The 23,070-nt window shown below is 43.0% G+C and overlaps 1 protein-coding gene across 1 annotated transcript in view; it reads right to left on the reverse strand.

Moving 5' to 3' along the window:
* Window positions 1-23,070, reverse strand: part of TARBP1 (TAR (HIV-1) RNA binding protein 1) — a 2,802,917-nt gene that overhangs the window by 1,906,396 nt on the left and 873,451 nt on the right. Inside the window, exon 12 of the mRNA XM_044087106.1 lies at window positions 14,752-14,927. Coding sequence (XP_043943041.1) covers window positions 14,752-14,927 — 176 coding nt within the window. The remainder of the gene's footprint in view (window positions 1-14,751; window positions 14,928-23,070) is intronic.

The following is a 23,070-nucleotide window of genomic DNA, read 5'->3' on the forward strand; positions in this document are numbered from 1 at the left end:
TTCTGAATTGGACATGGACCTGTATGTTGGGCAGAGATCGCCTGAGTAGACAGTATGCAACAGAGTACAGATTGAGTTACTTCAGTCTTGTTGCATGGGGCAACTGTTTGAGGCCAGTAATCCTCTTGTTGAGGTACTTCAGTGGTCCATCCAGCTGCTGAAGGTGTCTACTCAGATTCATCGCAAGTGTGTCGTGGTACTCTCTGATGGGTCTGATGACTGATGAGTAGAGGGAACCTCTTTTGACCTACATGCAAAGACTTTGGCAATTTGTGGGGACACAGCATGATTTTCTAACCACTTTGTTAATGTGTTTCTGAAAGAAGAGATGACTTATCCACATGTGTCCATAGATCCCTTATTATTACCTCCATATTTAGGGTGTCGGCACCTATGTGGTATTTGTATGACTGTAGCTCGAGGCCATAATTTTGACACATCTGTCTGACTGAGACCCTGTTTAAGGATGTCTCTGTTGTCATCAATTATGACAACCTTTTTGCAGTCATCCACAAACTTTGCTAACCATAGCCCTCATGTGTTTGACTGTACTTCTCAAAAGTATACACCACACAGGAGGGGTCCCAGGACTGAGCCATGGGGGACTGCAGTTATCAGCTTACAGTCCAACAGGTATACCACAATTCTTACCCTTGTGGGATCTGTGCCCCAGGTGGCAATCCATCAGATGACATGCGTGTTTATGCACAGGTTGTTGATTTTGTGGATAAGACGTGTGTGGGATGTTGGAAAAGGGCTTTTCAAGGTCTATGTAGGCTGTGTGGAGCTCATTTCATTGATGTATGTCCTGGGTAACTGCCCTGAAAACTATCTAGCAGGTTTAGGGGCCATGATCTGCCCCTGACCAAACCAAAACGGGTAGAGTTCGGTGTTTGTAGGCTCCCAATAGCTCTGTTTGTGAGTTCCATAATGAAGGACTTCATGGCCTTGCAGATCAGGCTTATTAGGCTTATAAGACAATAGTTCCCATGGTCTAATGTGCACCAACACCTGTGGAGTGTGCCAAATGTTGGTGCAACCCATTCAGCAGTTTCATATCCTGTACAGAGGGCGAGTCTCAACAGACTGTTCAGGTGCAGGGTCTGTTTGTTTTGGAGTTCACATATGACACAGCCAGGGACACCATATCATCCCATAGACGCCGTATTTTTTGGCTTGGATAGAGCTGTTTAACCATTGTATATGTAATTTCTGGGTTTTCACAATCTCCAGGTATGGTAATGGGCCCTTTTGTCAGTGAGAGGGGGGTAAATATGTATGAACCTGTCTGACAAGATGTTGGCAATGTCAGTCATGTACATGTATTCATTTACACTTTGCACTAACTCAGAACATATATGAGTTCACACTGATATTTACGACATAGCTAAAGAAAGCTTCATGGTTCTCTATGGTATCTTTGGCAATATTTTTGGCAGAGCTTGGCTTGGATGATGTTAGGAGTGCTCATTGTTTCTTGATGATACTGATCGGAGATTTATTGATCTTCTTTGGATTTTAACTTTCTTTGAACAACTTAAGTACTTGTATTACATAGTTTGATTATGACAGGGGTCCAATATACTATATGGGTCTGTTTTCATATCACTGTGTGCGCAAGGCAGGATTGGTGAATAGTGACATGTGTCTGGAGTAAGAACTGCAACTGCCAGATATGTGTGGCCCACTGCTGTACTCAGACATGGCCTAAGTGTGTGAGCATGCCCAGTATGACCTTTCAGTATGTTGTTGACTGAAATTTGCTATATTTGTTTAAGTGTGTGAGCATGTCCACTATGGGCATATATACTATATGTGTGTGAAAAATCAAGTTGGTTTTTACCTCAGGGCTCACCTTTGTGTTGTACGTTGACAGGAAGCACGCTGTGCCTGCAGGGCTTCCATGTGTCAATTTGCATAGAATTATCAACATTTCTACATACAGGGGGGACAGCTATTATTTGTAAATTTCTACCCGGGGGGGACACACCTGATTGTTATTGTGGATGTACATAGTATGAGGGGTACACCTGACACTTATACATATTTGCTAGGCCTGCACTGCTATGTCAGGTACTTATTTCAGTCTGTACTGTTGCCTATCATACTGGCTTGAGGCATACCACTGTAGTACAGACCTTAGTTTCCAATTACATGCATATTAGTTTGTGACTTCACAGCCTACCCAACCCACATCACACTGTCTGGCCTGCTGTTACCTGTCTGCATAGGCCTGGGGGGGAGCTTACCCATATGCCTCTTCGGAGGGCATGATACATCATTTGTTTGTGTTTGCGTTTGTCTACAACTGTCCTGCTGGCTGTGACTGTTAGGTATGTGACCCCCCCCAACTGGTATGTGTGAGTAACTTAAGTTGTGTCTGTGCCAGTACTGAGGGTGGTGATGCAGGGCTGCCTATGTCGGATGCACATAGTATACTCCCTATACATGTCTGAAAACAGGTAGTGTCAATTTAGGCATCCCTTTTACTGTATGTGCGAGTCAGAGAGAGGTGTTATTTCCAGGGTTCCTACTGAGTCAGTGTATGTGCTATGCATTGTCTCTTTGCCAAGGCCAGGGCATACTGGGCACATCTCCTTCTGCTTACTGGGGCAGGCTCAGGTTGTTCCTCCTCCGAGTCACGCTGTGCCTGTGCAGGCCTTGGCAATGGTGGAGGGCTGTTTGGCCCTGCCCCATGCTGTTCCTGCTGCAGCTGTTTCCGCAGGATCATATTGTGTAGCATGGCACATACCATAACAATTTGGGTACATATAGTTGGTGAGTACTGCAAGGCTCCACCAGATGTGTCCAGGCACTGGAACCGTGACTTGAGCATCCCAAACACATGCTCAATTATGATTATTGTTTGTGTGTGTGCCTCATTATGGAGTACTTGTTCAGGTGTGTGTGCATTTCTGATGGGTGTCATCAGCCACGACTCCAGTGCGTATCCAGCATCCCCTAGTAGGTGACCGTAGGGAATGTCCCCATTGGCAAATAACTGGTAAGCTGGGTCAGATGCCAAATGTGGGAATCGTGATAGCTTCCAGGGCATCCAGCACACACATTCATTATTACGCCCTGGGCATCGCACATGAACTGGCAGTTGATGGAGGGGAAGCCCTTGCGGTTGATGTAGACCCTACCCTGCTCATCGGGTGGTGCTTTGATGCATATGTGCGTGCAGTCTATTGCACCCACTACCTCAGGGTATTCTGCTATTTGGTGGAAAAGACGCATATTACTGGCCAATGCCTCACGGGAAATGTGGAAATATATGTGGTCACCGGCATGTGCTGACATGGCATCCAGGAACTGGTGGAGTACCCTGGATGCTGATGCCTGTGAAATCCCCATCATATCACCAGTTGGTCTTTGGAAGGTACCAGTTGGTCTTTGGAAGGTACCTGTAGCCAATATTCTTAAGTCAACACATACCTTGGTATCCACTGGGATGGGTTCCCCCCTGTTGGTTCTGTGTGTGAGGCGTGGCCGACACAGCTGAAAAATTTGCTGTAGGAGTTCCCTGTCCACCCTATAGCGCTCCACTATCTCCAGCTCATGTAGCCCCTGGTAGGTTACCCTGGGTCTGTACACTCTTCTCCGTCTCCTCACTGTGGGTTGCTCAGCAGCATTCACAACATCACCACCCTCAGCATCTTGCACATGTTGGTTTACGATAGGAAGAGCAGCCCCTAACATTTTGTTTGACTTAAGCTTTTTAAGCTTTTTCCTCTTTGTATACTGCAATGTTGCAGAGTTCTTGAGAAAAAACAGGGGGGAATGGTGTTTGCAGAGTTTAAAGTGCTGGGCTGGGCCGGGCTAGACTGCTGCCTGCGTAATTGGCTGATTCTGATATATTTCACCTGGCAGCTCTGCTAGTTCTCCTTGGTTAACTTCCTACTACTACTTTTCCTTCTTTTTGCCTTTCTGTTTCCGCCCAGAGCCGCACCGAGGTTTTCAAATTGGACAACTGTAGACACGTCTCTTTGCAATCCTGAGTAACTCAGGGCAAACACGAGCCACTGTGTTCTAATTAGCTTACAGCCTTGTCTGACACACCCCCTCATGATGTCACCTATATTCTAGTCTTCTACTCACCTACTCTTAATTTTACACTCTTGGGACATGCCTCACATGCTGGGGAAAATTGGGATTCACTATCCTTATCCTCATTTGCATAGGATTGTCTAGTAATACATGGTTACATCTCTCACACTGAGCCCCCCCCCCCCCTTAGCAGCCACTAGTCAGTAGCCATGTTGTCTTCAGCCTGTCATTCACTTGCATGGCAGAATAAGCTTTGTAGTGAAAATGCCTATTTTTGACTTTTTTAAATGATTTTCTTGTTTTTTAAAGCTCCGCACGTTTGCGCGGTGCTACGCTATACTTAAACATCGGAGATCGGGGGAAAAAAGCAGTTTAATTTTTATGTTTTTAAACATTTTGCAATGCCAATGCCTTATATTTGGCCATTGCCATGCTTCCTCAACTGTATACATCCTTTATTTGGAGCGGTCATAGCTCTGTTTAGCTATTTGCAGAAATGTACTCCGTTACCAACGGAGTACACTAATCTTTACTGCTGTTATATCACATGGATCTCTATGAAAAGTCCTAGTTAATGTGCTCATTTGTTTTATCAAACTTCTAACTTTTTGGTTTTATTGACTTTCGGTAGTCTTATTTCTTTCATTGATCTTAATATATCTGTCCATCTTTATTAAATCAAGCAACTCTTCTCTTAAATCTTCTTCTAAACTGAGAGCACATTCTCTCTCCTCCATTTCTGGCATTCTATATAAAGTTTCAGAGCATCTTCCTGTGCCACATTCTCTTCAGTTTCATCCTGTATCATCTGTTGCACTTTCATATGGGAACTCACTGACCTATTACTCCACACACTGACTGCATCACAGCTGTCACAGTTTCCTGTTCCTTCCCTTGCTGTGCAACCCCAGCTGAACTTTTGTACTGGTTTCCTATGGAAGGCTCCAAAGTATCTTCATATAGCAATTGATTAAATGTTTTTCACTCCCCTGATTTCTCCTTAATTTGGGGATCCATTGCTCTATCCTGCTGTAATGTCATCAGAGTTAGATTTTCTACACTAAATCCTTGCAGGTAATCCATAACCTCAGTTTCTATTTCTTTAACTTCTCCGTCACTAATCCTCTTTCCTACTCTTCCTCGGTTTTCTTATTTTTTTTTTGTATTGGAAGATTTTCCATATCTGGATGCCTTTGCCTGTATTTCTCATCAAATATTTTTGATGTTCGTTTTGTATTGATTAGTTTTTGCTTTCTCCTTTGCATAAATATTGGACCATATTAAATCTCTTTTTCTTTCCCATGTCCACATTTCTTCTTCAGATGACTCCTGCTCCTCCTGTTTCACTTTACTTGGGAAGCTTGTTTTTCCATCATACTGATATATAACCTGTGTTAGACTTTCTACATCTAATCCTTCACTTTGTAGGCATTCCATAACTTTAACTTCTATATTTTTTAACTTCTGCTTTACTAATCTGTTCTACTTTCCCTCTTTGTAATCTTATTTTTTGTATTGTGAAATTTTCCATATCCGGATGCCTTTGCCGGTATTTTTTTTTTCAAATATCTTTGGGGCTCCTTTTTTGTACTGATTAATTTGGCTTTCTCCTTTGCATAAATATTGCACCATATCAGAGCTCCTTCTTTCCCATGTCCATATTTCTTTTTTATACCTCTCAAAAACCTCCAGATTTTGTTCTTTATATTTTCGCACTTCCTCAGTCGCTTCTTTTTCCAAACGGCCCAAGGTTTCTTGGTCTATATAATATTTTTCATACATCTGTTGTATTAATGAACAGAATTTTTTTTTATTTGAAGCTTCTGACAGTTTTCTTGTGCAAGCATTTTTCTTTCCTCTAATTACTCTCAATCTTTTTGCATACCTTCTGTCTGGAAATTCTGGGTATCTTGCATAATAGTAACAATACATAAATTCTTTCTTATCTTTATGGCTCTTTTTTGGCATATCAGTTTTTGTGATTTTTGTGGACTACTACTTCCTTCTACAACGGCGGTATCCTCCTCCTGAGCCTGGCCTAACCCCATTGTAGGAATGTTTGCATGTCTTGAGGATTCTACACTGTCATTTTTTTTCCAGTCCTAGCATCAGTGCGCCTACCAGGATTGGGCACTTCTTATCCTGCACCTTGTGCACCCAGCTATCTTTTTTTTTTTTTTTTTTTTTTTTTTTTTTTAATTTTTTACCTACTTCTGTCCATGATATATGCTGCATAAACTACAGTCTATATATCAGTGTCATCTTGGTGAGACTGTGTGAAAAACAGGGTCCACCTCGTGAAGGTACTCACCAAGACTCGAGGATGTATTCATTTCCAGCAATACTACTCTACTCTGCTTGTTGATTTATCATCTCTGCATTTGGACCCTATACCTTTTACTGTGTGGGGTGGAATATGGCTCTGTATGTCATGATATGAAATGCCATACTTATACCTTTTACAGTGGGGTGCAATATGGTTCTAATGGGTATAAAATAAAACTTCCTGTCTACAGTCCTGCTCAAATGTTTTACCTACATCACTAATTCTTAGGTGGTGAGAGAAAGAGAACAAAAAGGACTAGATTGAGGAAAGCAGATTACATGGTTATCAGGAAGCTGGGCATATAAAAATAAGTTGTCTTGACATGTGGGAAGTGTCCTGTTCTAACTCATGAAAAACAGCTGCCTCGCTGAGGAGAAAATGCATTGGAACCTTGCAAACCTAGATTGTAATAATATAAGCTACATATTTTCAAGTGAAGGGTGAAACTGGAGTAAACCACCACTGCAGCTCAAAATCATCTCACTCAAGTCCAAAGAAGAAGCCTTGTTGTGGTATCCTGTATCGTCAAAGCAACCATGAAAAAACAGACCTAATAGGTTATTGGTAACAGAATCGCTGTCAACAGGATGAAGGCCAATGAATCACTACAGGTCATAAAAGATGAAGCCAGGTCTGCAGATGGTGAGAAGGTAAACATCAATAAGATACCAAAGATACCAAACAAAAAGCCAGGCCCTGGGGGTGGTGCTTGGGTCTAGACTCTTGTTCCATTAAATTTATACCGTTTGCAAACTGGCAATTCACAAAATATTTTTTCATGACTACATTGCATTACATTGTAGTGTGAGAAGAAAGGGAGCACAGTGCCTAGCTATTCTGCCAACTGAAATCAATTAATACTTCTCTGGCAATTCACTAATATTAAAACACTTTATGCTATTATATATTAGTGTATTCGTACAGTCATTTTCAATACTGTCTTCATCCATTTCAGGGTTACATTACACTGTACCAATATAATTCTCCTTACATTATAATAATGCAGTGCATGAAACACCATGATTGCATTCCAAAACTGGAGAAAAAGCCAGGCTTGTTAAGCAACTTTTCTGGCACTGAAAAGTTGCTTAACAAGCTTTTGTTTTGCACTTCTAAGTATTGTTAATCTCTAGTCTTATGCTAATGCAAAACAGCAGTCAGTGTTAGCCACCACAGTACAGTGGCGGAAGCTAAAACACCTTTAAAAGACGTTAAATGTGCTCTTCCACACTTTTAAATCAAATGTGTGCCACATCAAAGTACCTAGCAGCTTTTAAAGCCTTTAGTTTCTCAAAGAGACATCACTTCTGCCAACTGTATTGTGTGACAACACTGTTTTATGACTTTCAAAGGCATTAAAAAGAAGTTATGCCCTTACCATAACGTTCCATGTGAGTTGTTCATCTCGTCTTTTTGTTCTTACACGTGGGTCGGAGCCGATCCCTCGGCTCCGAATTGGCCGCTTTTCAAGCTCAGACTCTCAAAGAAGCTCGAGACCCAGTGAATATCCCATGATGCCCTGCTATGAATCCCCAGATCTAGTGTGCTGCAACCAAGACAGCCTACAGACAGAATAAGACTATAAAGTCTACCTACTTATGTAACTATAAGAGTAGAAGGAAACAAGAAGAGCTGGAATGTATAAACAGACTGACAGCTGAACCAATCTACCAAGGCAACCCTCTCACTCGACTGGAGGGGGAAGGTGGGCGGGAATGTAAGAACAAAAAGGCGAGATGAACAACTCACATGGAACGTTATGGTAAGGGCATACCTTCTTTATGTGAAGTTGTTCTATCTCGACGTTTTGTTCTTACATGTGGGTAGTGTCCCAAGCACCCTAATCCTGGGTGGCTCACGGGAGAACATTCCAGAGCACAGTGGAACCAAACATAGCCCTGTCCCTGGAGGTCTTATCCACTTTGTAATGAGTGATAAATGTGTGAGGTTTTGACCAAGTGGCAGCTGCACAGATGGTATCTAAAGGCAAACGAGCTGCATGAGCCAATGATGTAGAACAGCTCGTGTAGAATGGGCTTTGACGTTGGTTTCTAATGGCTGATTAGTGGAAGCATAAATGAATCTGATACAATCAGAGAGCCACTTGGATAGTGTGATTTTTCATACTGAGAAACCTTTTTTATTCTCTGCATAAGACATGAAGAGTTGGTCCGATTGTCTAAAATTCTTCGTTCTATCCAGACAGAACCTCAGTTGTCTATGTACATCAAGCTTGTGTAACATATATTCTAGTTTGTTGGTATGGTGTTTGAAGAAGGTTGGGAGCTCAATGGACTGATTTAAATTACTTTCCGAAAGATCTTGGGGAGAAGGGTAGGATTAGTCCTGAGGGACACCCTATCAGGGTGAAAAATCAAATATGGAGGTTTGAAGGACAAGGCTTGAAGTTCGGAGACCCTACGTGCAGACGTAATGGCTACCAGGAATAAGGTTTTCCAAGACAAAAACTTTAAATGACAAGATGAAGCAGGTTCAAAGGGGGCGAGCATCAGTTGGGATAAAACCGGATTTAAATTCCAGGGGTAGACAGGATGCCTAATAGGTGACCTGAGGGTTGGGAGGGTGGCCTAATGGTTAAGGTGTTTGCCTTACAAACACAAAGTGCAGGGTTTGAGTCTCACAAGGGATAATTGTCTAGGCTTAAAATGGCTCGCAAGGGCAGTTAGCTTAGTACTAACCAATAACCTATGAACTGAGATGGTGTGTTCCTTTTAAAAATGCTTTACAAAGCCTATGCGACAAGATGTTAGAGCCGTTGAAGCCTACATGGAAGTTTGAGATAGCAGCCAATTGAACTCTAATGGTGGCAGCAGCCGCGCCATCATGGAACAACGGCGACAAGAACTCTAAAATGGTATGGATAGGTGCTACATAAGGGTCCGTGTCATGTTGAGAAGCCCAGTGAATGAATCGTTTCCATTTGCTGTTATATAGTTTCCTGGTAGATAGCTTATGAGATGAAACTATAATATATTGTACCGCAGAAGACAACTCATGTGACCTGGCTAATGTTGGAATCGGAGCAGCCAAGCTGTCAGTTTCAGGGACATGAGGGAGGGAGGGATGGAGAACTCGCGACGAATGACTCAGAAGATCCAGGATCCATGGTTCTTCCACTTGATATTTCCACAGGAAGGGAAACCAAATCTGCTGAGGCCAAGACGGAGCTATTAAAATCACAGTCCTTCCGCATGAATTTGGGAATTAGAGGTACTGGCAGAAAGGCATATAGGAGACCCAGGGGCCAATCGTGTACGAGCGCATCCCTTGGTTCGTTCCCCAGTGGGGGATAAAGGGCAAAGTAACTGCTGCATTTGGCATTCATCGGAGACGCAAATAGGTCACAGCAAGGCTGGCCCCATCTGCTGAAAATGTTTTCCGCTACTTGTTGATTGAGAGACCACTCGTGAGGCAACAGCACGGCTCTTAGTTTGTCCGCTATCACGTTGGATGACCCCGGGATGTGCTTTGCTTTCAGAAAGCATCTGGTGGATACAGCCCACTGCCAAATCCTTAGGGCCTCCCGGCATAAAGGGTACGATCTGGTTCCCCCTTGTTCGTTGATGTACCAGACAACCGACATGTTGTCCGTCTGGATAGCAATTGTGCCTGGAGGAAGAGAGCCGTGAAAGTGCTGCAACGCTAGGAACACCACTCTCAGCTCTAGAACATTTATATGCAAGTGCGTTTCCATGACTGACCAAGTGCCTTGGACCGTCTTTCCCTGAAATAGCCCCCCCCCCCACCCTATCAGGGAAGCATCCGTGGTCACTGTTGCTGTGGGCTGGGGAAGAACAAAGGGATGTCCGATTATCACTTGGTCACTGTGCAACCACCAACTGAGATCTTTCTTGCAAAGATTGGTTAACCGGATCTCATATGACATGGGTAGTTGTTGGTAAGACCATTGTGCGATAAGTAACCACTGGAGAAATCGCATGTGCATGCGGCCTAACGGAACTGCTATCAAAGTGGCTGCCATTGTGCCTAAAAGCTGTAGTATTTGGGACGCTGGAGTTTTGTTGCGGGCTAAGAGACTGGATATTTGATTTTTTAGAGTTACGATTCTTGATTGGGGCAACCTGATCTTTGCATTGATGGCGTCCAGTTCTGCCCCTATAAATGTAATATGCTGCGAGGGCGATAGCGCAGATTTTTCGAAATTTAGGGTTATGCCCAACTAGGAACAAAGGTCTATGGTGTAGTCTCTTGCTAGGATTAGTTGATGCCTGGAGGTGGCAGTGAGGAGCCAGTCATCCAGATATGGAAACACCCGGAATCCCAACCGTCTCAGATGAGCCGTGACCACTGCCATACATTTGGTGAACACCCTGGGGGCTGTGGTGAGACCAAAGGGCAGGGCTCTGAAATGATAATGACTGGCCCCCAGCCGGAAACACAGGTGATCTCTGGATGATCTGTCCATTTTGATGTGGTAGTAAGCATCCTTGAGATCTATAGAGCACATCCAATCGCCCGTTGCTAGGAATGGGAGAATCGACTGCAGCGTGACCATCAGGAAATTTTCCTTCTTGACGAAGGTGTTAAGTTTGCTGAGGTCTAGTATGGGCCTCCAGTCCCCTGTTTTCTTTGGAACTAAAAAGAACCTTGTGTAAGTTCCTGATCCTATTTGGTCCGCCGGGACTGGCTGGATGACTCTTTTGTCCAGCAGCTTTTGGATTTCTACGGCTGCGAGTTTTCTCAGACTGGGTGGTATGTTTGGGATCTTTGTACATATAGGTGGGGTTTTTATAAGGGGAATGTAATAACCTCTGGCAATGAAGCTTTTTACCCAAGAGTCCGTTGTGATGTTTAGCCAGGTGTTTGGTTATAAAGCCAAGTGACCCCCGACTGCCTCCAGAGTAGGACAGCCGGGCTTCCTTTCAGGAACACTGATAGGGCTTACCAGAGAACTGATCCCTGTCGCCGTGGTTCTGCGGACTGCCTCTGCCGTTTGGACGGCGTCTTCCATTTCTGCCCCCTCCTCTGCCTCTAGAGGGGGTATCAGTAGGTGTGTTTTGGAAAGCTCCTTGAGGTTTTCGGAACCACATTTTCCCACTTCATTGCCCTTTGAGGTACGGTCTGGTTGGAGTGGAAAAACGGACCCCTACAGGAGACAGAGTCTTCCATTCCTGTTCACACCTAGTACGTGTCTCCTTAACTTTGGGTCTGAACAAGGCAGACCCATTGAATGGGGTATTGACAAATGAAGATTTAAAGGCTTCCGCAAAGGAGCAAAGGCGCATCCAGGATTGCCTCCAAAGAGCTATCGCTGAGCCTGCCGCCCTACTCGATCCATCGGCAGTATACAAAATGAGACTTATGGATGAGTTTACTATTGAATTAAGGGTGTTGAGATGTGCAGTCACCTTTTCAAAGACTGCATCAGCTGTATTACCCTGAAAAGTATCTCCCAGCTCTTTTAGGAGATCTCGTTGAAGGCGGGTAAAATGTGTCAGGTAGTTGAGCGACCTCATGGAAAATACCGCAGAACTAAATATGCGTTTCCCATATCTGTCCATCGTCCTAGAATCTCTATTAGGAGGATGGACAGCAGAAGAGGTTTCTGACATCTCTTTCTTGGTGGCCGCCGCCACCACCATGGCATCAACTGGGACTCCTTTTGCAAGAAAAGCCTTGTCAGTGGGGGAAGTAATAAACTTATTGGGCCTCCATGGGACCGGTTCCACTGAGTCAGGAGATTCCCATGCCCTTCGAGCAACCAGTTCCATCAGTTCATCGAAGGGCGGAGTAACCCAGGAGGTGGATGGTTGAGATCCGAAGGCATTCAGGAGGACCGACTCGTCCTCAAAAGGGGCAAGGGACTGCCAATCACTCCTCTGCCTTAAGATTTCCAATATGTCTGCGAATGAGACATCCTCTGAGGGGGATCGTGGGGACTTTTCTGATTCTTCCAAGTCGGTATCTGATGTCAGAGATTCCTGTGGGGAATCCAAGTGCCTCCTCTTGCACAATCTCTTCCTAGGAACTTCATCGGTTGGGGCGTCCAGTGAAGTTCCTAGAGAGGAGGGGCCACCCAATGGGGGTACCTGAGGCCCTGGATCTTGACGCTTTGTGGGGATCTGCGGGGAAGAGGTAGAATGAGGCCCCTTAGGGGGAGGGGAAGACAGATCTGAGGAGGTAGTGGTCTTGGCAGCCATGACCTTCCTCATGGCATCGAAGGCACCAGAATCCCGGTCCGAAACGTCAGTCGGCTCCGAAGAGACCGGCAGCTATCCCCGGACCGAGACCCTCCACTCCAATCCAGAGGACGGGGCTGAGGCCACCTGCGCCAAAGCCCCCAGTGGAAGAGTCGGAACCAAAGTATCGGTTCGACTCTCCACCCCGGAGCCAGCGAGGGACTGTCGGCCCCGAGATTCCCCGGTCGGGACCGAGGAGATCAAGGTCAATGGAGCCGAGGGAGGAGGATCAAACCTTGGCTCCAAGGGTTCTACCAGTATCGGTTCCATCTGCCCCAGCTCCGAATGCTCGATTGGCTTCGGAGGAGGAGGTGGAGAAGCCATGGGGTGGATTTCAGGCTTCGAAGCCGAATGGCTCGAAGCAGATAGCATTTTGGCCAGGGCCAGGTTCTCTAAGCGCCTCTTAACCACTCAGTCCAGATCCACATCGGAAAGCCTGGAAGAATGAGTCAAGGGATGGGTCGAAGGGGCCGAAGATGGAACCGATTGAAGGATTGGAGACTGAGGGGTCTCCAATATCAGTTCCACAACTGGACCCCGAGATAAGGACTTGATACACGGCTCCAAGGACTGTGGAGCCAATGCACGGACCATACTTGAGGAACTCGGAGCCGATGACTTGGGCTCCGAGGATCCTTTGGAAGACTTCGACCCCTTCAAAGCCTTGAAAGAGGTGTCAGCCTTATCTAAAGAAGCCTGAAATTCAGGCTTTAGGAGTCCTCTATCCACCAATTTCCTTCGTCTTTCCAGGAGGACCCTGGCGCTAAAGGAATGGCAGATAGAGCACACCTCTTGTAGGTGTACAGAGCCCAAACAGTACACCCAGGTGGAGTGATTGTCTGTAACCGACATTTTCTGACCACACACACACCTTTTAAACACTGATTTTTGTTTTTCTGACATGGTTTAACTACAATAACAACTACAAAAACAAGTACTATGATACAAGTAAAAAAAAAAAAATATATATATATATATATATATATATATATATATCTAAACAGTTTATTAAGTCACGCTAAATATAAGAATAATAGTTTCTCTAATAAAACTATACTACTATCAGCCAAGATATATATAAAACTATCACTCTAAATGTATATAACAAACACAACACACAAAACCGTCGGACAAAGCCCTGTCACGCCCAATAAGAAAGGCCTAAGACCTGAAGAAAAAAGAACTATTTGAAAGTTCTAGCAATCTAAACTAACTGGAATCCTAACACTATACTATTAAACACACTACTATATATAATACTAAAAAAAAAATTTTTTTGAAGAAAAATTGTAATAATAATAGAAATTTAAAGTCACTGGCCCGAGCTAACTCCAACGAGCTGTTGATCCGTTGCAGCGGCAAACTAGATCTGGGGATTCATAGCAGGGCATCATGGGATATTCACTGGGTCTCGAGCTTCTCTGAGAGTCTGAGCTTGAAAAGCGGCTGATTCGGAGCCGAAGGATCGGCTCCGACCCATGTGTAAGAACAAAACGGCGAGATAGAACAACTTCACATCACTTTGTACTCCTAAACATTTTTCTGTAACTGACAGAGCATGGAGCAGACAAACCTCCATGGATTATAAAAAAAATTATGAATGGGTCTCTCATAATTCTTGCTACATTTCTTGACATGGATGTCAATATTTACCTCTCAATCTTCATTTTTCTCACTCTCAAGATGAATGTCTTGAAAACACAAGTTGGTTATGATCAGAGATATAATCATAAACCTCTACATTATGTAAACCTCCTCTGTTCTTCCAATTTCTTTTCAGTGGAAAGAGAAGAGACACAGAAGGTTTCAGGCCTTGACTGAGTGTAGCAATGGCTGGTTTGATTAAATTACTGGCACCAGTGGCAGTTGAAAACGTTCCATGAATGCTGTGAGCGAAACAATAAGTTTAGGAACTTTTTATTTTTCATAATTAAACAAAGGCACCTCCCTGCAATAACTGCAAGGAGAAGATGCAGATTATCTCAACAGCAGAAAAGAAATGAGAATTGCAATTGTGAGAACATATTCAGGTTAGGTCCCATTTTCTAAAAATAAAGTTTTGCAATGTTAGATAACTACAAAGCATTAACGTAGCAAAACATTTCTCCACTTTAGATTACTATAAAGCAATAATTCATCAAAGAACCCACTCACCAATCTGACCACTTGGATGTCGAGGGCAACATATCTGCAATAGCTTTAAGAGAAGTTGTAGGCTCTTGTCAGTCTTCAGAGTTGGCATATAAGCATAAGTGTTCAACTTAGACAAAGCATCCAAAAGAGGGTATAAAAAACATGCCAGCACCTCATGGTTATTATCTTCTGCATCACTGTTTAAAGAGCAACAGTAATTAAAATAAAACTCAGTGTTTATGCTCCTGTATGCACCTCAGTAAACAGATACATTTAAATGAAAAATGAAAGTGCAATTCAAGAATGGCAAAATGTATTACACTCACTCAAAACTGTCCTGTCATGATATAACGGTTTCATAAAAGGTTACCTTTTTGTACAGCAGTGAACAGTATAACTTCTTGTCAAACAAAAGTTTCTCAGAGCCTTACAATAACTCTGCATCTTTTCATCCTAGTTTGCCCAATACAACTGATGGGTACCAAGCCACTTGTCCGATATAATTTGGCCCTGCTAATGCTCGTGCCTCAAGCTCCTTTAAGATCTTTTCCCTCCTATAATCCCCCAGGCCTAACTCTCATCAGACCGAGTTTCCAGGCTAACAATGGAAGGCCATGACTTTTAGAGGTGTGTGGGATAGAGAGGCAGAAGAACATTCAAGATGGCCTGCCAGCCCCAGGTCCTCAGTGTAATGACAATGTGGAAGGGGAATCTAGAGAGAAATGTCATTGCAGATGGACTAGGATCAAAGGATACAGCATTATGGTTAGTACATAACTTTCGTATCCTTATCACTCTATCTGCCCGATCCAATTGATGAATCAGAATTTTCAGCTGCTTGAACACTTAGGAAGCGTCATGTCAGGAAAACTTTCAGGATTGTTCCTCCACAGGAGGCCTTATATCTGGACAATATATCCAACTTGTAATGTTTGGCAAAGGTGTGCAATGTAGACCAAGTTGCTGCAGCACAGATTTCATCCACACTCATAGGAATTTCTGAAAAAGGCTGTGGATATTGAGAACTATCTGTGGAATAAGTGTTGGTTTACTCTGGAAAGTGTTACTTTAGAAACTTTTCACCCAAGCTAGTTGTAAGCAAACCAGATGTACAACTGTTTATCCTTCCTAAAAGCTTTCGTCCTATGAAGGTGGAATTTGAGCGGTCTATGATCATCTAAGGTATAAAGAATGTACTTTCCCTGGTTAGAATTGTTGGAGAATAAAACAAGATGATGTACAGGCTGTTTCAAGTTATTTTCTGTATCAACTTTGGGGACAATGGAAGGATTAATTAAGTATGAAGGACAGGAAGACTACGCATGTAATTCTGAAACCCTTCTAGAAGACATTACTGCCACCAAAGAGAGTTTCCCAAGATAAGAATTTCTGCTGTGAAGATAAAGCTGGATCAAAGGGGGCACTAGTCAAAGCTTCTGATACAAAATTAAGGCCCCAAGGCGGAACAGAACCTTTAATAGGAGAGTGAAGTAGAAAGGTTCCTTTTGGAAAGGCTTTGCGTAATTTGTGGGAAAAATGGAATGGGCACTGATTCTAATTTTGAAATTAGAAATAGAAGTCAATGCCACTTCTATAGTGGAATAATTGAATCTTTGATCAGACGGTTCTGAGACACTATATGGAAAAAAGTATCCATTTGCTTTTGTAAACTTTACAACAGGAGTCCTTTTGACGTGCAGAAGTAATAAGAATTACATTCTGTGATAACAACAGGTTTTGGCCATTAAGGAAACTGGAGAAACCAAGTAGTTAATCTCAGGTTGAGTAAGTCCAGGGAAGGATGACATGATGGGCGAGATCTGAGATCCAGGAGAGGATCTAGAAGTCATGGGTTCTTCACTAAATGAGGCCCGAGTGAAAGAAACAATATTTGACATGGCCAGCATGAGACAATGAGAATTACCTTGGCTTTGCATATTGCTGCTTTCTGTAGGACTCTGGACATCAAGGCCAGAGGTGGGAAGCCATAAAGGACATTGTCTGACAAAGGCGTCCCATGGTGACTGTCCTTCCAGAAGGATTAGGGCAGAGTAGTTGTTGCATTTGGTGTTGGTCGGTAAGAAAAATATAAACAGCATGGCTGGCCTCAGTGGTAAGATATCTGATGAGTTACCTCTGGACTGAGAGATCACTTGTGAAGCATCATAGTAATTCTGCTGACCCTGTCTGCAAGACAGATGGGATACCCCAGAATATGTACTTGTTGTGAAGCAATCACCCACCAGAACCCTGTGGCCTCTCAACAAAAGGGGGTAAGACTTGGTTTCTCTACAGACATATAGTCTGTATGCATGGAGATCACCCCCAGAGGGAGAAGGAAGAAAGTCTCGAAATTCTCATAACACTAAGCTATAATCTTAGGGATGTTTATGTGAATATTATCCTCTGTCTGATTCCACATTCCTTGAACCATCCTCCCCTTGAAATGCCTCTTTCACCCTACAGAAGAGATGTGGTAACTGTTGCTGTTAGTAAAAGCAAAAGGTCTCCATGCTGACATCATGGGAGAGGTGAGCCATCAATTTAAATGATTTCTGCACAGCTGAGTCAAAATTATTGGGCTAGCAAGATGGTCTCAAACATCTGGAATCACTGGACACTGAGTAACTACTGTAGAATGCCCATGCAATATATGCATATAATGCACATATAATGTCTGATAGTTTGCTCAGAGGACTAAAGCTTTGACTTGTTAATAAACTGCTTCCTATTGCAAGGGTACCTGGTTTGAATCCTTCCACCTTCATTTCCCTACTGCATGACCTTGAGCAAGTCAGTTAACCAGACTGTGCTTTGGGCCAATTGCGAATTTGGGATAGGCTCTTTAATGGTCTCTAGGACTGCATACCGTGTAACTACCTACGAACCTACAATAGTACGTGTGGGAAGCCACGACTATAATGGAAATCATAAAACTAAGTATCCAAATCATTAGGATTAATGAAGATGAGTGCGTCAACAGAGACTGCATAAAGGCTTTGAAGATCTACATTCTTTCTGAAGACAAACTAACTATACATCATGTTCTAACCAGATGGCATCCGATAACCGTTATGGACTGCAAAGGATGTAGATTGGATTTTTCATAGTTTACAGAGATACCTAATGATAGACAGAGCTGTAGTGAGTAGCCTGAGTTTGAGTAAAGATTCTCTGGTTGTACCAGGAAGAAGCCAGTCATTCAAGTATGGGAACACTCAGACCTCCATGACTGGCAAATGGGCTGTGACTACTGCTATGGACTTGGTAAACTCCCAAGGGACAGTGGTGAGACTGAAAGGTGGGGCTCTGAACTGACTATGATTCATTCCTAGCCTGAAGTGCAGAAATCTTCTAGATGTCTTTGCTGTCTTGGGGTGGTAGAAGGCATCTTGCAGACCTATCAAGAGCATATAATCACTTGTTTCAGATCAACTGCTCTGTGACCATTCTGAAGGTGGTCTTTTGATGTAAAGGCTTTGACCAGTGAGGTCTAAAATGTGCCTGAGGTCCTTGTTTTAATTTGGCATTAACAAAAAATTTGAATAGAGTCTGGACCCTGTCAGGTTTAGTAGGACTCTTGTATGGCTCTCTTTTCTAGAAGAGAAAAAGGTATCTTCTTATTGAGATGGAATATCTGAAAGTGTCTGACTCTGAGTGGGTGGTAAATGGGAAAAGGAAAAGATGCAGCCACAGATATTCTCTCTCACACCCAAAAGCTCTGTTTGATGCCCATCCTGGAAGGAGAGTGGAGATACAGACAGCTTCTGAATACCATCAGAGAGTAGCAGTCAGATAAACCTTAAGGGATGCTGATTCTGCTTGCCTAAAAAGGTCCCTGAAATCCCTAGTTCTGCAGACACTCATGACCTCTGGAAGAGCACCCAATGAAGGGGGTACCTCTGCTAGACCACCCTGTCTTGAGGAAGAGTCAAAGGACTGACACTGGATCTTCCTGAATCATAGAGATTAGGACCTTTTCTGATTTCTACTGTAGTGTCGTTGAGGGGTCTCAAATTTGACTTCTACAGCAGAGTTTTTTTTTTTTTTAATTCCAGCTCAAACCTTAGAAATGTCTCTTTGACAGATGGACCCAAAAGGGAGGAGCCATCATATGGGGGTGTTTGAGAAGGACACTTTGAAGTCATCCTAAAAACTGAAAAAAAGATCAAGGCAAAACTTCTCATGGTGAATCCTGTGCTTGCTGCCTTAGTTGCCTCACTAGTTGTATTAAGAGGAAATTAGTGACATTCAGCATCATTCCCACTGTATTCTCTGGCTATAAACATGACTCCTTCATGGATGGACTTCTCAAGGAGATTACAGTCTGTTCCACTAAATCTCTCTGCAAGTGGTTCACATGAGTGATACAATTTAACAACCTCTATGCACAAATGCCCAAGGATTAGCACACTTCCTCATCCTATCCGCCTCCCAGAACTCCATGCTGGATGACTGGACAGCTGCTGCTTCAACAGGCAGCTCTCTCTTGGTGGCTGCTGCTGCAATTAAGGAATTGACCAGAGATCCCTTGAACAAGTTCTGTTTATCCTTTTGGGGGGGGGGGGGTGTCAGGATTTCTGGGGACAGGATCAGGGGAACTGGGAGGCGAAAGATTTAGGAAAAAATCAAACTTATTTTTTTTAAACAATGTTCATTCACATTTTTCATAAACTGCAACAGTTAAACAAATACAAGTAAAAAGGCCCATAGAGGAAGAAGAAGAAATAATGAACAATCTTCAGAGACATTAAATATATCCCAAAACAAGAGAATCAAATCATTAAAATAAAAATATAGGATCATAAGATCACAGAACGTTACTAGGCTATTGGCCTTGAGGCCTTTACAAGCCTAGTCAAGAATTTAGCCCATGTTCCGACAAGTCAGCACCTGATGCTCGTATCCAGCAGGGACACAGGTAGAATTCCAGGGGTGTATTTTCCCTTCCTCATCCAGTTTTCCAGGTTACGCTTAAAAAAGGTTAATGAGGTACACTGCGTGATGTGGAGCAGGAGTCTCTTCCACAGAAGGGGAAGTCTCTGGGACATAAATCTGTCCCACCAAATCCTATTGATGTCACAGACCAGGCTGAGGTCACGTGTGCGGGGTTACTTGAGTGTAGCATGACTTGCAGATATGCAGTCCTATCAAGGCAGGGTTTGAGATTGCTTTGTATACCAGACAGAGGTCACCTCCGAGTCTGTAGGAGACTGAGTAGAGGGATAGGGCCTTTAGCCTCTCTGTGTAGGGTAGATGTTTGAGGCCCTGGATTCTCTTGGAGAGGAACCTTTGTCATCTTTCCAGTTGCTGCATGTGCTTTGTGAGGTACATGCCGAAAGGGGCACCGTACTCAATAATGGATCTTATATGGGAAGAAATCAAAGAGTATCCCAAACAACAATGGCCACAAGACCAAGCCCTAAGGTACACCACTCGTTACAGGGGCCACTGCTTGTGGTGGCTTCCCTATTTTGACTAGGTGGGTTCTTTCAGTGAACCAGTTTGCTACTCATCTGGTAACATAGGATTGATGCCTAGTTGAGAGAGTTGATCTATTATATCTGAGTGGGAAATAGTATCGAAGGCTTTGGACACATCAAGGTAGGCAGTGTGCATAGTCTTACCCTCGTCCATGGCTTTGACGACTGTCTCAAAGAAGTCAACCAACTTTAACTGGCATAACCTTCCTTTGACGAACCAAACTGTGTGGGATCAAGTGTTTGAAGGTTGCCAATGTCCTTGTTAATGAGATCCATAACATCCATTCCATGGCCTTGCAGATCAGGCTAGCTAGGCTGATGGGGCTATAATTTCCTGGATCAGTGGATGCTCCACCTTTATGCAAAGGGATGGCAGTGGCTGTCCTCCACTCTGCTGGGACAAAGCAGGTACTCAGGGCTTTGGTTGAATAGGGTACCTAATGGTGCTGCCAGTTCCTGCCTGAGTTCATGTATGATGCAGCCTGGGATGTTATCAGGTCCCATGGAGGTTGTATTTTTTGCCTTTGAGGGAGCAGTGATGATGTGCTCCCTAGAGATAAGGGGAAGGGGGCAGGTGCTGGGGATATCCTGATTTACTATGGGGGACAGAGGGGTGAAGTTTTCACTGAACCTGCCAGCAGGTTTGCTATATCTACATTTGTGTATGTGATGTCCTTGACCACAAGTTGTAAGTAGATCTGGGTGCTTCCCTTGAGATTGCAGCCATACGCGAATAAAGCCTTGTGACTGTTTTTAGTAGATGTGACCAGTTTGGACTCAAAGTTTGCTTTGGAAGATTTCACTAGTGCTCTTACTTGCTTGTTCAGACTAAGGAGAGATGGTTTCCAATTAGGCACCTGCTCCTTCTTGGTCCCGGACAGCAATTTTTTCCTTTTATTATAGAGTTTATTTATTGCAGATGTTCACCACACAGGTTTACTCTTCCTTCAGGAGGAGGATTTTGTCCTGTTGGGTATTCCTGACTCCATGCAGCTTTATAAATGCTTGTATAGTACTTTGCTGTAGGTTTTGACACCTGTGCCAATTCCTACGGTTATATTTAAAACATCTAAAACCAGGGCAATTATAAAAGCAGGACAAGCCTCTTGGGCATAACTCAGCTCCGGACACCAGCACTAAATTCTCACCCGGGTTATACATCTTATTAATTTTACCACACAAAAAGGCACTGGGCTGAAAAAAATTGGTCAGCTGCCTTCCATAACACATAGCTCTGATCCTATTTCCATCTAAGAGGCTAGCTAAGAAGAAAACTAGAAAAATCTCCTTGTTATTTATCAGTCTCTGCTAAACTGCCCATTTATAAATCACCTAGCTCTCACTGAATTACTGTGTAAGTTTATTTCTAGGTTCCTGATATCATACATTATACCACGCAGCTCATTTACTTCAGGGGGTCCTCTGCTTTGCCAAAATCTAGTTATATAATCGTTTTGCCAACTAACATCAATAGCTAAAGAATACCAAGATCCTGTAGTGGAATAGTTTAGGGGAATCTCCAAAAAGGAACAGAGATGGCGCAAAGTTAATCAACCCTGGCCAAAGTTTCTCTCAAACTTCACACATAGTGAATGTTTCACAGGAGTCAGGTCTAGGCACTCCCAAAAGATATAAACTTAGTACCAGTGCTCTCACCTTCACATCACCAACAGCAGATTGATAAATTTGGAAACATACAAGTCAATTTCACCAGGGTATAAAAATACTGAGACACTGCCACTGCAACATCCTTTAGCATACCTCAAGAAGAGAATTATTTTAGCTCAAACCCTCAGAACTAACAGAAATATCTAGCTTATACTCCATATCCTCTTATACAGCTCTCATAGATGTGATTGAGTGATCAAAAAATATTAGCCTGGAAACAGTACCCTTCTGAGCTAAATATCCCATTCCTGAAACTATCAACTATCTTACCCATTAAGGCCAATCTTGCTTAGGATAGCTACACATCTTAAAATATTACCTGCTTCTTGTCTTCACCAGCATCAATTGTTCATCCATAGATGTTAAACTAAACCTTTTTTTTTAATGTGTTCCAATCTGCTATTTTATCATCTGCCAATGTTTGCTCCTAAAATTCAAACTAGGAGTTTTCTTGAGATCCACTCTTAATTTAACTCCCCACCACACTGCATTTTTTTATACGGTCCACCATATCCCTGACCTAATTTTGAGAAAAGGCTACTCTGCGCCATTAACCAACTTAAAATAATAATCTTATTTTTAAAAGAGGATGCATTCTTACATAGAACAAATTTATACAGACCAAACGTTCCACTCAACTGATTCAGTAACCAGTCTTTCCAAATTGCCTGTGCTTGACCCCCCCAAGTAACCATGTAACAACATGAGTTTTGATGCTTTATTATACAGCTCCAACGTCAAGCAGAGAAAAGCCCCTTAGAACATCTGAGATAGTCAAGAAATTCCATAAAAACCTGGGTTTTCAATCCGCCCATAAGATAAAGGTCGACATTTTCCTACTTGCCGAGAACAATTAAACTGTAGTCCATCCTAAGTATTTTTTTCATTTTCTGAGTAATTTTCTTAAAAGTTAGAGTAACTAAACCTCCTAATATTAGCTAGATGACCCCTTAGGTATGCCATGCTGTTGATGAAAAAAAACAGAAATTTCCGTACCAAATACCTTATGAGAAACAGATCTTCACAATCTCAGTTTTTTTTTTTCCTTATTAACTTTTAAGCTTGAGACCTGCCTGAATACTTCCAACTCTTTATACACATTAAAAAATCGTTCTGTATGTCTGTTAAATAAAGCAAAAGGTCATCCATGTGTAGGGAATCCTAGCCTCTACCCCACCTATTATCACAC

This window comes from Protopterus annectens, chromosome 1.part1 (assembly GCF_019279795.1).
Source record: "Protopterus annectens isolate FY-2018-M chromosome 1.part1, PAN1.0, whole genome shotgun sequence".
In the NCBI taxonomy this organism is placed as follows: domain Eukaryota; kingdom Metazoa; phylum Chordata; order Ceratodontiformes; family Protopteridae; genus Protopterus; species Protopterus annectens.